Below are 15,401 nucleotides of genomic sequence, written 5' to 3'. Positions count from 1 at the left end.
TCTGTAATGTTAAGCCTTTGCTTATACTGTATAAGTGTGTTCATGTGGGGTGGAGACAGCTGCCTAAATATCTGACAAAAGAATAAAAAGAGGAAAGGTGAAATCTTCTCTCAAGTTATTAGGTAATAAATAGTAAATACTTCACATTAATTATTAGTGCCTAATGGAAAAACTGCTGCTGAACTAAACAAAATGTATTCCTTATCAACATCTCAGCTGCTATATTTCAGCTCTGTTCCCAGTCAAAATTTTTGTCATGTTTATGTCATCTTTAATGAAAAAAGTAGCATAGATGACCTAGCAGGAAAAGGTCAACCTTTCCTGACCTCTCAGTCCTGTATGAATTTAGGGTCACATGATCCTCCAACTTTAGAAACAAAATTAAAGAGAAAATAAAAAAAGAATTTTATTACAAAAATTTCTTAGGCAATAGAAGAATTATGAAGAAATCCAGTATTGCCATGTCATCTGACAAAGGGAAAAATTAGAAAATTGGCTCCCTAAAAATAATTGTTTAAATAAGTAGAACAACATTCCATCATGATCCTTCTCTTGGTTTTAGATATGTTTGGTTCAGTCTGGATTTTGATTTAGGCTTAAAATGTTAGTACTTTAGGGGAAAAAACAATAAATGTTCTGCAGCATTTGGATAATATATTGGAAAAAATTAGTTTTAAAACATTCCATTTGACACTAGTGAGATAATTATTTTGGTTAGCCTATTGTACTTGGATGTACAATTCACTGCTGCTATTTTGTTTGTTTTTTCTCTGTTGCATTGCGGTTATCTAGTTTCAGATATAATCTATTAAGTGGAGTATTTTTTTAGTAGCTGAGGTTTTCCCACCTGTCTACCCTAAAACACCTGCAACATATGTTTGTATAACCCTGCAATGCTTTGTGGTTTGGGCCTTGAGAAATTCCCCCAGAGCTTTTTGCTTATAAACAGCTGAGCAATTCATTTCTCTGATGACAAGTGTTTTTCCCTTGGCATTGAGGCAATAGCATGCTTGCTAAAATACGTCTCATTTTTCGTAAGATATATTGAAAATCTTTTTTCATTCTTGTCTCTTATTCTGAACCTTCAGATTTTGTGCAAAATTGTGTTTGATTTTTTTTTTCATACCCCTGTTAATAAAACTAAAAAGGGAGAAAAGAAAATACCTCAACAAAGAAGAGTGTTATCGAGATTCCTCCACTTGCACCTGCATGTAAACTTTTAAACATGCTGTGTTTTCAGGGGTCAGACACCAGGTGCACTGCAGAACAGCCTGTGACTTTTGTCACACACGAACATGCTTTGCTATATCCTGTCTATTCCGTGGGTAACGTGATGTGATATATCTCCAGAGGCTAGGGAGGAAAAGGGGTTTACTTGGGAATTTGAGCATGTGGAGCAGGATCCTTAGCTGGGAGTTGCTTTTCAGCAGTGTTTGCAGGTTTAGTGGATCGGCTGCATTCAGTGTTATTCTGACCACAGTGTCAGTTCCTGGCCTTGGAAAAGTGCAGCTGTGGGTATAACAGCTCACCCCTGTGGCCCTGGAAGAGGATAAAGGCAAATAGAAAGTCCTCAAGAACCTCCTGGCAGCTGTGCAAATTGGAGTGGGTTAGTCTGGGGATGGCTGAGAATAGACAGGAGGACAGGGAGGGCACTTCAGCAGGCAAATGAGCTGGGACAGGGGGATCTTTTAGGCAAGGAAATGCTCAGAAGCAGGACTGCATCAGAGATACCTGAAACATTTTCAGGCTTTTTTTCCCCTGTGGCTAATACATTTTGAAGAGACAAACTCCAAAATCATATCAATTTCTATGTGTTTTTATATGTGAATTTCATATACCATCCTTTTAAAAGCATAAATTGAGCATTTTCTAACAGTTGAAATTATGTTCATACTAAATAGACATTAAGATTAAAAGAATTATAAATCCAGCGGACTACTCCTACAAAATGGGTGTAGGAAAAGGGGGTGGGGGGTTGTTCTAGTATTGTATTTCTTCTCTCTCTTTCCTTACTAGGGGAAAACCATATATGTGTTAATCTGTACAGTGCCCTCAGCCCTCATACAATTTCTTGGAGGCATTCAACAAACTATACATTTGAAGAATTAATTTCACTGTCATTTTAACATTACCCTTTTAAGAATAAAATAATTTTATCCGCGTTAGTAACAAAATAATGTACATAAATTGAAGAAGAAATTGAATAACTTTACATATTTAAGTAATAAAAAATACAAATTGGATCTTTCTAAATTGCACTGTGTAGGAAAAAACTGGTTGCTGTGAATATTTTAAGCAACAGAGTTATGTTTTTTGTAAATAAATTTGGTCCTTAGTTCTGATACATAGGTTGCAATTTAGTGGACAGCTCAAACTGAATGCTTAGAGAGAGAATTACTTCAACATTCTTAAGGAACAAGCATTGTTATGGTGTAGGTTTTCTGTTCTGCATTTTACATTAAACTTACTGAAATGGTTGAAAAGAATGCAGAACTTAAAGGACAACCACAGTGACATAAAGATCATAATCTTCAAAATAACGTATTTTTTACTGTCTGAATTTCAGTTTTCAGAAGTATTTAAATTTTTTGTGGTGATACTTCACAGATAGTTGTCTGCTAACATATATATCAGGTTGTTTTCTTTTAAATATTGACATTTTTTGAAAGGCTATCTCAGTGATGCTACAAAAGAAGTCGCAGTAGTAACCCTTGGCATTTACTGTATTGCATTTCTAATGTTTTTTCTGAGAGTTTTTTTTCACTGCATGTAATAGTACTTTAAACTGCTTCTTCCTTTGATACCTTTAAACCTCACAGGAATTTAAATAGGCTCCTGTGAAAGTAATGCTTGAGCCTCATTCATATGTTCGAGTTAGATGTTATTCCTATTAATGGCTTTAAGTGCTTAGATAGTAGATCAGATTTTCGTGTCTTCAATTGCTTGCCATTTATGCATAAATATATTTCAAGATACTGTTCCACATGATTTTTTCCTCTTGTATTGGTTTTTAATTTTTATTTAATTCAGAAGCAATGTGTAATAATCTTTTTAATTCAGAAGCAATGTGTAATAATCTATTTTATTATTTCAAGATACTGTTCCACATGATCTTTTCCTCTTGTTTTCGTTTTGGGTTTTTATTTAATTCAGAAGCAATATGTAATCATCTTTTTATTATTTATTGAGTATAAAAAAAGAAATTTCAATGTTTTTGCTAACTGTCAATGTATACCAAGTTATTGGAAGCAAACTGCAAATCTGGCTAGCACCTGGTAACTTGTACATTACAAAAAGATGTCTTATGGCTTAGAAGTGCCCAGTATTTTAGCCATCTCTTACTCTTCAACATTACCCTTCAAAACATGTAAAGAAAGATGTTACTTAATTAATAGGAGAAAAGTTACACTGTTTGATTACTCAGACAGAAGTCACAGAACCATCAGTTATCCTCATCACGTCAGTTTGGATTTGATTATCATAGAAATGTATTGAATTACGAAACTAGAGCAATAGTAACTAAAGCTGATTCATTGTTATTGCTGTCAGTTGATGAGGACTGACTTTCAAGCTCTATGAATTGGTAGAGTTATTCAAACATTGTTTTTATAACAGGAGATGAAAAATGTAGAACAGCCATTACAGTGTGGGTGCTAGGATAGATGAGAATTTTTTAATGCTTGTCTAAGAGCTTTTAGTTGCTTCATTTTTTAATGAACCTTACGAACATATATGTTTAAAATGTTTATTGTGTTTCCAAAGAAAGAAAATGAGACATTTCATACAAGATTAAGTCTAACTGCAGTAAACAATCTGGAAATTCCCACCCTTAAATATGCTTCCAGAAATCATCCTGGCCTTTGGTATCTACTAATCCTATAAATTTTCTTCCCTCCTTTTATGCTCTTGCAATGTTTTGGTCTTTAAAATTCAAGTCCTGTATCCTCCTCCAGAAACAAGATTTTCAAGGAAGGAGGGCTATCTGTAGGTATGTGGAAAATGAGAGGATAAGACTGTAGATACTCCAGTCTGTAATGAAATCTGAAGAGCCAATATACCACATGAAACTGAAACACCTGAAGACTGACACTGTCAAAAATATATGTACTCTCACCTGTGAACAATGGTTTTGGAAAGGTCAATGCATAGTTCACTAAAACTATATTTACCACTAGCAGGACTTAAGAAGGCAGATCAGAATATAAGGTAACAGCCAATAAATGATTAAACCTTTGTAGCAAGTACTTAGAAAGTATTTAGATCTCTTTTATACAATATATCTGATCACTATGCAGAAATTTTTACCACTTTACCATTTTCTCTTGCACTAGAAATTACTTAAGCCATTTCTCATTTATATACATATTTTTCTAAAGGACCTCTCTCTACCTCTCTGTTATTTCATTTCCATCTGCATGCAAATTTTTTTACTTCAAAATATTTACTTGCCCCTCCAAATAGTGTCCTTCAGGATGCATGCAATCGATCATGATACTTTATGCATATACAGCAGTCTATGCTTAATGTTCAATGGATTATTAGATCCCAAAAGGATGATTTCAGGACTACTGAAGGCAACATATTCCATGAAAGAGTTTCATTGTGTCAGAAGTGGACAATAACAAGTAGGTTCCGGTTTCAATATTAATTATATACACTTTATTATAATGTATATAACAGTTCTTTATTCATGGCCTCGGTTTTCAGTAGGGTGAAATTTGGAGAGGAAAAAATAGGCTCTGTGTGCCATCTAGTGGGATTGTTCAGGTTGTCTCACTCAAATTATTTGTTTAACAGAGATACTGCTAGTGATGTATTCAGCTCAAAATGTTTGCTATAGTTTCTCCATACTATAACCATTTTCTTGAACAGCATAGCACTTTAGCTTGGAGGTGGTCAAATTCTATACCTGACCTATAGGAAGAAACCATACCAGTATCTGTTCTTGTGCAAGAATTATTGATTTAGTTAGGAATGTTACCACTACAGCAAACAGCCTTATCACCATGTGGAAGGGTACTGATTTCTGTGACAATGGAATGGACTTACTGGTATAATTTGGTATGATATTAAGTATTTTAAGTCTTCACTTTAATGTAAATGACATTACGCCTCAAAAAACCAAGATTCCAGGAAAACAAATTCTTCTGTAAGTTTCTAATCCTCTTTACTGAATGTATTTCATTTCTGTTTAAAATCACCCAGAAAATAATTAAGTACTCTTTTATTTTTTAGCGAAATCCAAGACCAGTGACTCACCAGTTCCAACAAAATTTAGATTATTACAAAGCACGTGGAGCAGACTTGATGAACAAAACCCGGTAAGCTATTTCTAAATATATATTCACCAAACTAAGACCTTACATGAAAAAAAAATGTTTCAGAAATCACACTTATACTAAACAGGAATTACATAGGCAGTATTAGAAGCATTTATTTCAGATCTGTCCCTTGGCTATTATTACATGAAAAAAATTGAAGTTTTTACTTGTAGTATTGCAGTCACTCACTGGCATAATTTTAAGGGAGGCTGGGGACACTTTTACACAGTGACATGTATCCTAAAAACAGGGCAAAACATTGCCAGTGTGGATTCTGTAGCTGAACTAATTCTGATAATGCACCTAATTGCAATCTGGAGTATCCATGTACCAGAAGTTAAGTTAAACTGAATTAATATAAATCCAGTTTGAAGTAATTTTAAAAAAAAAACTTTACCTCTAGTCTTTTAGAACTGGTTTCTATCAATAATGCCAAAATTCCTCATCAAGGCCATATAATCTGGGTGGCCAAAAGTTAGGTGCCAATGGCAGGTGGCTGCTGGTGGCTGCAGGTCAGTCCAGCACAAGACACAGTGCTCCAATTGACACAGTCACGGGCAGTTTCTTGGGCTGCACATGGCCCCAGCTGTTCACTCGGCCTGCTGATTCATGGGAACTTGATGGCTTTTGGACTTTTGCATCGCTGTCACATTCTGTTGAAATCAGCTACATTAAAAGCCAACTCAAATTAAAATGGTGTCATTTGAGAAGCTTTTAAAAAGGGACAAAGCAGCAGAAATTAAAGCTAAATAGAGTGACTACAAAACCATCTTTTTCTGTATATATCAGGCTTTAAAGTTGAGGACAGGTGTCAAAAATATGTTCTAGTACATTTTCTTAATGTTTTTACTTATTCTTTTGAAAAATTATCTCCAGTGTTGCCTAAACTGGAAAAATAAGTTGTTTGAAGTCTCAAAAAGAAATATGCCAAGGCTTTTGAAAAAACAAGTAAATCATAAAGCCCAGACAAGAATGACACCTGCTGGAAACCTAAATTCCAAGAAGAAAACATTTATTAAATCTATGTAGGAATATAAATTAATTGCACACACCGCCTACACATCAAAAGAGATGGGAAGTTGTTTAGAATAATTCAGATAGAAGAAAATCTGGGATAAATTAATCTCAAGACAGGAACACTTAGAGTTGGTCAAATGTGCTAAAGCTGTTTAAGATTGGACTAGGGAGAGAACTGGAAGATGTAACATTAGGAAATGTTTTTGCAGTGAGCAGAGATGGATTAAGTCAACTACCAGGTCTATTTCATCTTTAATTCCACAGGCTTAGTGACATGTTTAAAATATCTTGACAAATCTACTACATATTGCTTATTTTATCACATATAAAACTTTGTAATCGGTCATATTCATCTATTTGTCTCTCATCTCTTGTAATGATTACTTACTGAAAAGAGAAATGCCTTTGAATAAGGCCTGCTTAAAACAAAACATTTCCATCTTAGCAGAAAACTGCAGAGATTGAATCATCTTCCTACTGCTAGTTTAAAAATACACCATTCACAGTCAAGGTCAATGATGCTTATTGTGATGAAACAAAATTGTTTGCTTCGTGGATGGAATTCATGTCTCCTTGATACTCATATTTTTAAAGTGATGCCTTACTTTTAAATGCATCTGCCTATAACTACAACGTAAATCAATCAGTATTTTTCTTGTAATTGTTGTGCATGTGTGGTACATTTGGATGGCTAAAATGTAGATTGATCCATGTTTGATGGCTGTAATCATCCTTTGCATTAATATATCAGACATTTAAATGGTAAGAAATAGAAACATTGTTCTTATTTTACTGAACTTCAGCTCACTTTTAATGTAAGACCTCCAGAGATGTAGCACCTCACTATTGTTCATTTTCTGAAGCTGTCATTCAGAGAAATTGCACACATTTTACTTCACAATACATTTTTTAAAACCACCTCTTGAAAAGATATTTAGATAGTATCATTATTTATTTTTCATTAATTTATACATGTTCTGAGCTGATCATTAGCAGTGTCAGTTCATAGCACAGCCGAATCACACCACAGGTTATTAGGAGGTGTGATAACTGTCCTTTCTAGTTGTCATGTAGTAAAACATCCTTGCATTTTACTGTTGGAAGCATTTCTAAAAATAATGTTTTGGACATACAGGCTTGGCAGTTGTTCATGTTCATCGTTCCTGTAAAATGGTATAAAATGAAGTTTTTCTCAAAAAGTCTCTTTCCAACCATCTGAAAAATGCAAATAAACTAATTTGTCCTAGTGTGTATATATGTCAAAGCAGCAAATCAAACTGTAGAAGAAAAACTGACACCTTTTAATTAAGCAAAATATAGCTCAAAAATAAATAAACAAGAAAGAAACAAGCTGGTGGATAAAATACACAAGCCCTGTATAAGCTTTGTTTGCTGCATCTGTGTACTATCACAATAATGATGATAGATTAAGCTCAAAATGTCCAGTGGATTTGTTGCTCAGGTGGCCTGTCAGTGTAAATAATTTACTTTCAGTAAATATAATTTTTTGTGCAAAGTCAAGGATTTTTTTTTAGTGATTGTTAAGGTTCTAGATTTAGAGACAATGTAAACCTAGGACTCAATGTACAAGTCATTATCTTCCTTCTAAGTTAATGTTTCAGGTGAGTGAGTCATATGTACTACCCCAAACTCCAACTTCAGTGATTGTTTTTAGTAAATGGAGGGAAAAAATATACTAAAGTTTGGGTTCTGAATCTCAGCCATATTACTGGTATGACCCCCAAAACTGGCAATGTAATGAGATTTATTGCAACTGTTGATAACTAACCTCCCATTCAGCTTGACCTCATCTGTTATCAGGTTCCTATAAAAGAAAATAGAAAACTCAGCCTACTACAGGCAGATTATTAAAAAGAAGCAATCCACTGAGTGTTGATTCATGTACCCAACTGCTTTTCTTGCCTGGCATAATTCACTAGAGCAGCAACTTCAGTTTGAAATGCTGACATTTGTGCTCCTGTGTCTACCACAAAAATAACCAAATATTTTAAAGGACCCAAGGGAAAACTGATTATCAAATCTCCCTGGCTATTTTCTGTGAGCCTTCACATATAAATACAGTCCATCCAGTGGCCATCCCTCACTCAGAACTGGTTAATCTGGTAAGTCCAGGTTCTTGAGGGTCTAAAGGGACCAAAGTGTTGGACTCCTTAGAGGGGTGACTCATGTCCTTTGATCTTCAGTGGGAGTGTGCTGGCATCATTCCTGGCAAAAGAAGCCAATACAAGTCTCTAGAGGTTGGTCTGGATAGGTTACCCCTTAGTGGCTAAAGTTGTTTAACAGCTTGGACTTAAGATATTTCTCAGGTGGAATCTCAGCTTCAGTCTCATGAAGTGCTTTTCACACTGCTGTTGTTGCTTCTCCCACCTTTTCAGGGAGGTCTCCTCCAATTAATCTCATTTCCAGAGGGCGTGAGACTGTTCATTGCACAGCCTGAGCAATGGTAGGTGAATGTATTTCATACCCTTGCAGAAGGCTGTTTAAGTTGTATTGCCCTCCCTTCCAAGCCCGTGCCAGCTTAGCAGTGGTTAAAGGCACAGTATTGGCATTCAATTGCCTGAAGTAAACTGCAAGCCACGACTCTGTTGGCTCCTTCACTACCAAGGCAGGACAATTAGAAGGGGACTTTGAAACCAACCCGTCAATGCTCAGTCACAGAGGTGCTTATATTGTGGCTATTGAGTTTGCAGTGGTGGCTGTTGCAGCTGTTAGTGGAACCAAATCAGCTATAACTTCAGAAATTCCATTTGGTGCTGCAGCAACGATCCAGCACTGTGATACATCAGTAATCCTTAAATCACTCGGTGCAGGCAACACGTGGAGCAAGTGCACAGCTGTCTCTGGATTTCTTTCCAGGTCAGGGTCGGCAGGCTTCTGCTTCTCACCCAGGAGCCACCAAACATCCAAAAAGTCCTCCCCTTCAGTTGGGGGGTGCAGACCTGGCCTCAGCAAAGCACCTGAAGCTTTTGCACATAGGCAATTGTTTGAGTCACTAACCATTAACACTTCTCTCTCACTACTCAGTTTGCTTTTGAAACCATTTGGACCTCCTGCAACAGTATTTTATACAGTTCTGCAGATGCTTTCCTTGTAGTGACTCTGTCATTCACTCTCAGATGACTGTGGAAGGACTTTTTGTAACACCAGCAGCAATCAATAAGATTGGGAGGCACAGAAACATCCTGTAATTATTAGCAATCATTCTTTCCCAGCTTTCATAAATTGGGAAGCAACATTTGTCCCAGTCTCTGCACTGCTGTTCCTCCTAAAAAATTCTAGATGCCATCTTTCTTCACCACCAGTATATACGGCAGAAACGCCCTATAGAGCTTGGAGCTGTATCTTGTGAGTGTGCAGGCTCTCATACCTCCTTCTGATAGCTCTCCTTTTCTGTCTATTCTGAGTATCTATTCTGATTCTAAACAACTCAGCTGTTGTTATTTTCTTGATGTGCTCTATATGTGTGCATGTTTGTATTGTGTATTCTAAAAAAAACCCATCTCTGGAGACAAATAGAGAAATTAGAGGAAGAGCAAAATCAAAATTACTCTTCCAGGTGTCTGCAGAAGTTACAAATTACCCATATTAATTCATTTGTAGTTTATTTTTAGTTCAACTTCCCTGAAACATTGTAAAGCTATTTTTCCCCAGTACAATGATTGTGTTGGTTTTAATTACATTTCTTCATGTTTTTAAAGGACAGCTATTTATATCGTGGAAGTACAGATCAGTAAAATGAAACCTCAGGAGTGAAAAGGTCTTTGTGGTTGTGATATATTTCTGTGAAGGGTATTTCAAGCATTAATTATATAAGGCAGGGAATTATTGCATGAACAAATAGGAATGGCTTTGCTAATCTGTGGGTTATGTGAACACGTCCACTGGGAATTAAAAGGTTCTTTGCGTCTTTATTTTAGACAAATTAAATGGTTTGACAATTTCCTTGTTCTTAATGTTGCAAATAACTGAAGTGAATTAAATAGCCACTGTAGTTAAAAATAAAAAGCAACAATTATAAGGATTGTGATTCAGTATATGTGTTATACCCTGAAGCAGATCTTCAGCAAAATCACTTTCAAAATCAGGATTCCTGTTAAAAAGTGCTTGGCTTAAAATGATTGGGCTGGGCAGAAGGTGAACTCAGAGCAAGAGACATCTAGCTCTGCCAACCTAAAAGGACAGTCTAGTGTTAGCTTTGCTTGCTGAATGAAATGTTTGGGGTTGACTCATTTTAAACATTTGAGAGAATTTAATCTAACAGAAATAAATATTACAGTGCTCCATGAATAAGTGCAAAAATTCAATTTTATAAAGTTTTTGATTCTGTAGAGGCTGGATTCCTATTTATCACTCTTTCTTTTTTTTAATTTAGGAAGGTAAATTAAGAAAATTCAGAAAATTGGTACAAACTCACTTTGTTTGGGGTTAGTCTGCATTTTTCAGGGAGAAGGACCAAAAAAAATTGTCCACTTCTGGTTAGGAAAAATTTATACCATACCCAGTCGCTATGGTCTCTATTTGAATTCCAGTGCAACTGTAGTAAAACACCTTCTTTGTAATGTTCAAATCTTGGATTTTTATCTCTGAGTTTTGAAGACCGAGGCATGTATGGCTGTGCCTGTCCAAACCATTGGCAATGATGCAATGATTTCTCCTCTTCTCTCCTCAGTGCCAGTGCTAAAGCTGCTCCTCTGAACATTAACAAAGTCTCCAACAGCTTACTGAATTTTGGCCGAAAGCTCATTGCTCCGGCCATGGCTTCGGGTGGGGCAGTGGGCACTCCTGCTGGCGGGAGCAGCTTCCCTCCCTCTTCAATGCCAAGCAGGAGCTCAGTGGAAGCCTCTCAGCACCAGCAGCACCACCAGCAGCAGCACCACCACCAGTCACAGCAGCAGAGGATGATGAAGTCTGAAAGCATGCCAGTTCAACTGGGCAAAGGTAAAGGGGAAACCTGTGGCAGCACCATGACTGAGGGAAGTTTTGTGGTACATCTTCAGAGCTAAAGTTCTTTCTTCTGTTGATTTTTATATCAGTGTGTATATATTTGGAGGAAACAGCAAAAAAGGTATTTTGTTAGGCAGGATGCCTATGCCAAGTACAACAGCGTAGCTGCAGTGCAATACAGAATTAGATGTTATCTCAAGAATGTACAAATATTGTAAGTTTTGAACTTCTAAAAATATACAAACCAGAAACTGCATCAGACAGGCCAACTAACTAATCATTACCATATGAAACATGAATCAATTAATTTTTCAGATTTTTAGATACAACCTTTTTGAACTGGAAAACTAATTTCATACATGTTTTTCAGGTTGCTGGCAAAAAATCGCATACATAACAGTATTAGCTAAATACATAATAATAAGTGAAAGAAGTTAGCAAGTAATTCTTAATAAAGAAATTCTTATTCCCTTTAGAATGAGTGGAGCTTATTTAAGAAGTTATTTGAACCATAATATGAATTTTTCTTTTAATAATTTGTGATGACCCTCTGCACTTTATTTAGTAAACACTGAGTCTTTTTCTTTAAGCCTTTTTTATATTTCTTGAGGACAGCTTATTCAGACAACAAACTCACAAGCTCAGCTTTGGTAGTTGTTTGCTATACTCTGCCACACTCAAGGTAGGTTACTGCTTTTCATCTTCAGCCAGCCCATGGCAGTATGTGCTTTTCAAGGAGTATTGTAGAGCAATACAGTATCTGCTGCTTTTAACAACTCATCCAGTGTCATGGTTATGAGCTTGAGGGCTGGTGACCCTGAACCTTTGCATAGGATTGCATTTTTTTTTCACCAGATTTGAAAGTGTAAAAGAAGGGATGTAACACTTCATAGCTGAAGTTGGTGTTCTCTCTCTTTGCTGTGCCACCCATATGGTCCAAAGGCCCTTTCATGATACATGGCATCCCCAGCAGACACTGAGGGAGCCAAACTGAAAGGTACAGCTGTTCTTTTGGAGCAGGCACATAGAGGCACTTCTGTAAGGGCCACTGCAGCTGCTTGGCAAAATCCAGATATGCAGCTTCTCTCAGTTATAGAAGAATCTCAAAACTTGCTTCAGCAAGGGTTTTACAGTACAGAGGTGAAACTGAAATGCAGTGAAACTGATACAAATCCTGTTCACAACAATGTAAGTACAATTAGGTATAGAACAAAATTATTTACACTGTTTCAGAGAGACTTTTTCTTTGCTTTTTTAAGAGTTTTCCATAGTTCTCTTATCACATTATTCTCTTTTCCCCTCTTGAGTTCCGAAGTGGTCCTTGGGTGGCTCTTTTCTTCCCCGGCTTAATACAATAAAAGCACAGAATTTGAAGCAATTCCTGTAGATGGAATTGATTGTGGATTGACCTTGATGTGGCTGCTAAAGGATGGCCTGTCGTATGGGCCAATTAACATATATCATCAGGAAATGCACCTGATACTTTCCAAGCAGGAATCAGAATAAAAAATCGTAGTTATGTTTGGTCATTGTCATGTGCAAGATGTGCACATATTGCTTTATCAACAGGAATATGGAGATTTGGTAAAGTTATGAAGAATGTATGATGTAGGGCACAAAGCATTTTCATGGTAAGTGGAAAAAACATACTGCAGCTTCCTCTTGCTTGTTGCTCCAGACCTGTACAGTTATTAAGTATTTTGCCTGTAATTGTACAGAAATTTCAAATTATGGCAGCTCTGTTTGCAAGTGCCATACTTTGTATTTTTAAACAGACACAAAAAATAACAAAAGGAAATAGAAAGTATTTTAGAGGTTCCCCAGCGAATTCTCTCTGGAGTAAGTTTAAATGTTCAGCAAAAAAGTCCCTATTTGCTCCACCATGGTGAAGACACGCTAAAAAGTCTTTTGAAGCTTGCTGCAGACCTTTGTAAACAGCACAAGCTCCATCACACCTTAAAAGCAAGAGTAAGTCTTTTCTGTTCTGTGGAGGACAGTAACACCCCCTCAAAAAAGAGTGTACAGCAAATCCAGTGATTGAGGGCACTCTCCACAGCTATGAGAAGCTGCCAGTACTTCTATCCCAGGCACTGAGATTCAGGATTTAAAATATATTCGTACTCTCAGAAGCTCTCATTCCACTCATTTTGGTGCTGAACTTTTTAGCTTCTACACTGGCTTTTTTCTAGATCTGGATTCTGCTGTAGGTTTTGATTCTCTAAAAATTATTTGGCATAGTTTGGAAATACAAGGCTCCCAAATTACTAACTAGCTGTCACTAACTGTCTCCTGTTCTTGTTCTTCCCTGTGTGTTCAGCTCTCCTCAGCCTCCTGGAGCCTGGTTATTTAGCTGAGGTAGGCAGAGACATGGATTTAGGATTTAAATTGAAAGACATTTGCAATTTCAGCTGATGTAATACTCACAGATGTTCAGTCTGTGAACTTTGGCCTGTTATACAGGCCAAAGTGCTGTAAATCTAGCAGGCATCAAGCCATAACATAAGTCATCCATTTTTCTCTCACTGGTCTTTTCAGGTTTTGAATGCTCAAGTAGTGCTGACAATTTAAATTAATATGTAGAGATTTATAAATTTGAAGAGATTAAATTAACTGGCTGATCTACTTTGTGAAGAAGCCCTTGGTAACAGAATACCTTGCAGGACTGTCAAAATAATCCTATCTCAGCTTTAACAGCTCTGTTTCAACAGTGTTACCACTCACTCAGAGTTACCAGCTACCATTCATGCTAGATGAGGGATGATTGGGTTGCATAATCCATTGTAATTATTTCTCACTCCAAAGTTTTGGTACTTGCTGAATTTCTGTAGGAAAAAAAAAAAAAAAAAAAAAAAACCCATATAATTTATATAATGTAAATGGAAAAACAGCAGACTGGGAAAAAAAATCTAACCATAATTGCCAGCCTGTAATTCCAGATGAGTCTTCAGCATTACAAATCACAGCTGAACGAAGTATCCAGACATCTAATTGGAAATTCAGTTCCTCCTAATAATATATTAGTCCCATTCAGCCTGTCCTCAGCACAGAAGAAGATCGGGTATCATTACTGATTACTTATGCAAGGTAGCCTGCTAACAGAAGAGGGATTAAAACATTCTCTTGATCCTGCACAGCGAAGTAATTCATTGGCACAAAAGCTGAATTCAGATATTGAGTTTATTGGATTTTCAGTTGAGGTGGTTATTTTGAAAGATTAAAAAAAAAGGATAATGAAAAAAAATGGGGGGAAATCGCAATCATTGCCCTGTGTGTTCTAGTGGATCCTTCATCATTCAGAAACTGCATATTCTTTGATTACCAAATGGCAGTGTATTGCCAAGAAAAAAAAGCATTTCTCTTTCTCCTCTTCCCTGATAGTGCCAGATACAGTTTTTCTTCTAGGTCATTTCATGGTGAAACCCAAAATGCTTTTGATTTAAATGCAGCTTTATCACAAGGACACATTGGAGGACCAGTTAAAAGACAAAGTTCTGCCAAAACTTCATTTAAAGAGTTTCCAGGCTACTCTTTGTTTTTATGAGTTGATACTACTATGGCATTTGTTGTAACACAAATAGGATTTCTATAGTCAACATGTATGTCCTTAACAAATGATACCCTAATTTAGAATTATTTATAAAGTTAAATAATTATTTAGAAATATTTCTTTATCTCTAGAAAATGAGTTTGCTTTTCATATGGATAAGGAAACTGTCCTTATTAATAGCAGAACTGAGTACAAATTAAAGGAGTAAAACACAGATCGACAAATTGTGGGTTTTTTTCCTTTTTTAAAAAATATAAATATACATATTATTAGGCAATTATGAATTTTTTTGACAGCAAGGATACAACTTCTGAGCTCCACAGTATAAGACAGACATGGAGTGCGTCCTGTGGATGGCTCCAAGAAAATTAGGGCACTGGAGCACCTCACGAGAAAATTGAGGGAGCTGGAACTGTTTGGCCTCAAGAAGACAGACAAGGGATCTTGTATCTGAAGGGAGCTGTGAAGAGGGTGCAGCCAGCCTCTTCTTGGTGGTGCCAAGCAGTAGAACAAAAGGAAATGGGCAGAAACTGATGCACGGGAAATTTCAG

At 36.4% G+C, this 15,401-nt stretch overlaps 1 protein-coding gene across 9 annotated transcripts in view; it reads left to right on the top strand.

Annotated features, from left to right (window-relative positions):
• TBC1D5 (TBC1 domain family member 5) overlaps positions 1–15,401 on the top strand; it is a 311,934-nt gene that overhangs the window by 248,793 nt on the left and 47,740 nt on the right. For all 9 annotated transcript variants that reach the window (XM_064413964.1, XM_064413959.1, XM_064413950.1 and 6 more), the window contains 2 exons: positions 5,236–5,321; positions 11,029–11,297. In XM_064413964.1, coding sequence (XP_064270034.1) covers positions 5,236–5,321; positions 11,029–11,297 — 355 coding nt within the window. The remainder of the gene's footprint in view (positions 1–5,235; positions 5,322–11,028; positions 11,298–15,401) is intronic.

The sequence above is a fragment of the Passer domesticus genome, chromosome 1 (genome assembly GCF_036417665.1).
Source record: "Passer domesticus isolate bPasDom1 chromosome 1, bPasDom1.hap1, whole genome shotgun sequence".
NCBI lineage: Eukaryota > Metazoa > Chordata > Aves > Passeriformes > Passeridae > Passer > Passer domesticus.
This window is presented reverse-complemented; position numbering and strand designations above follow the sequence as displayed.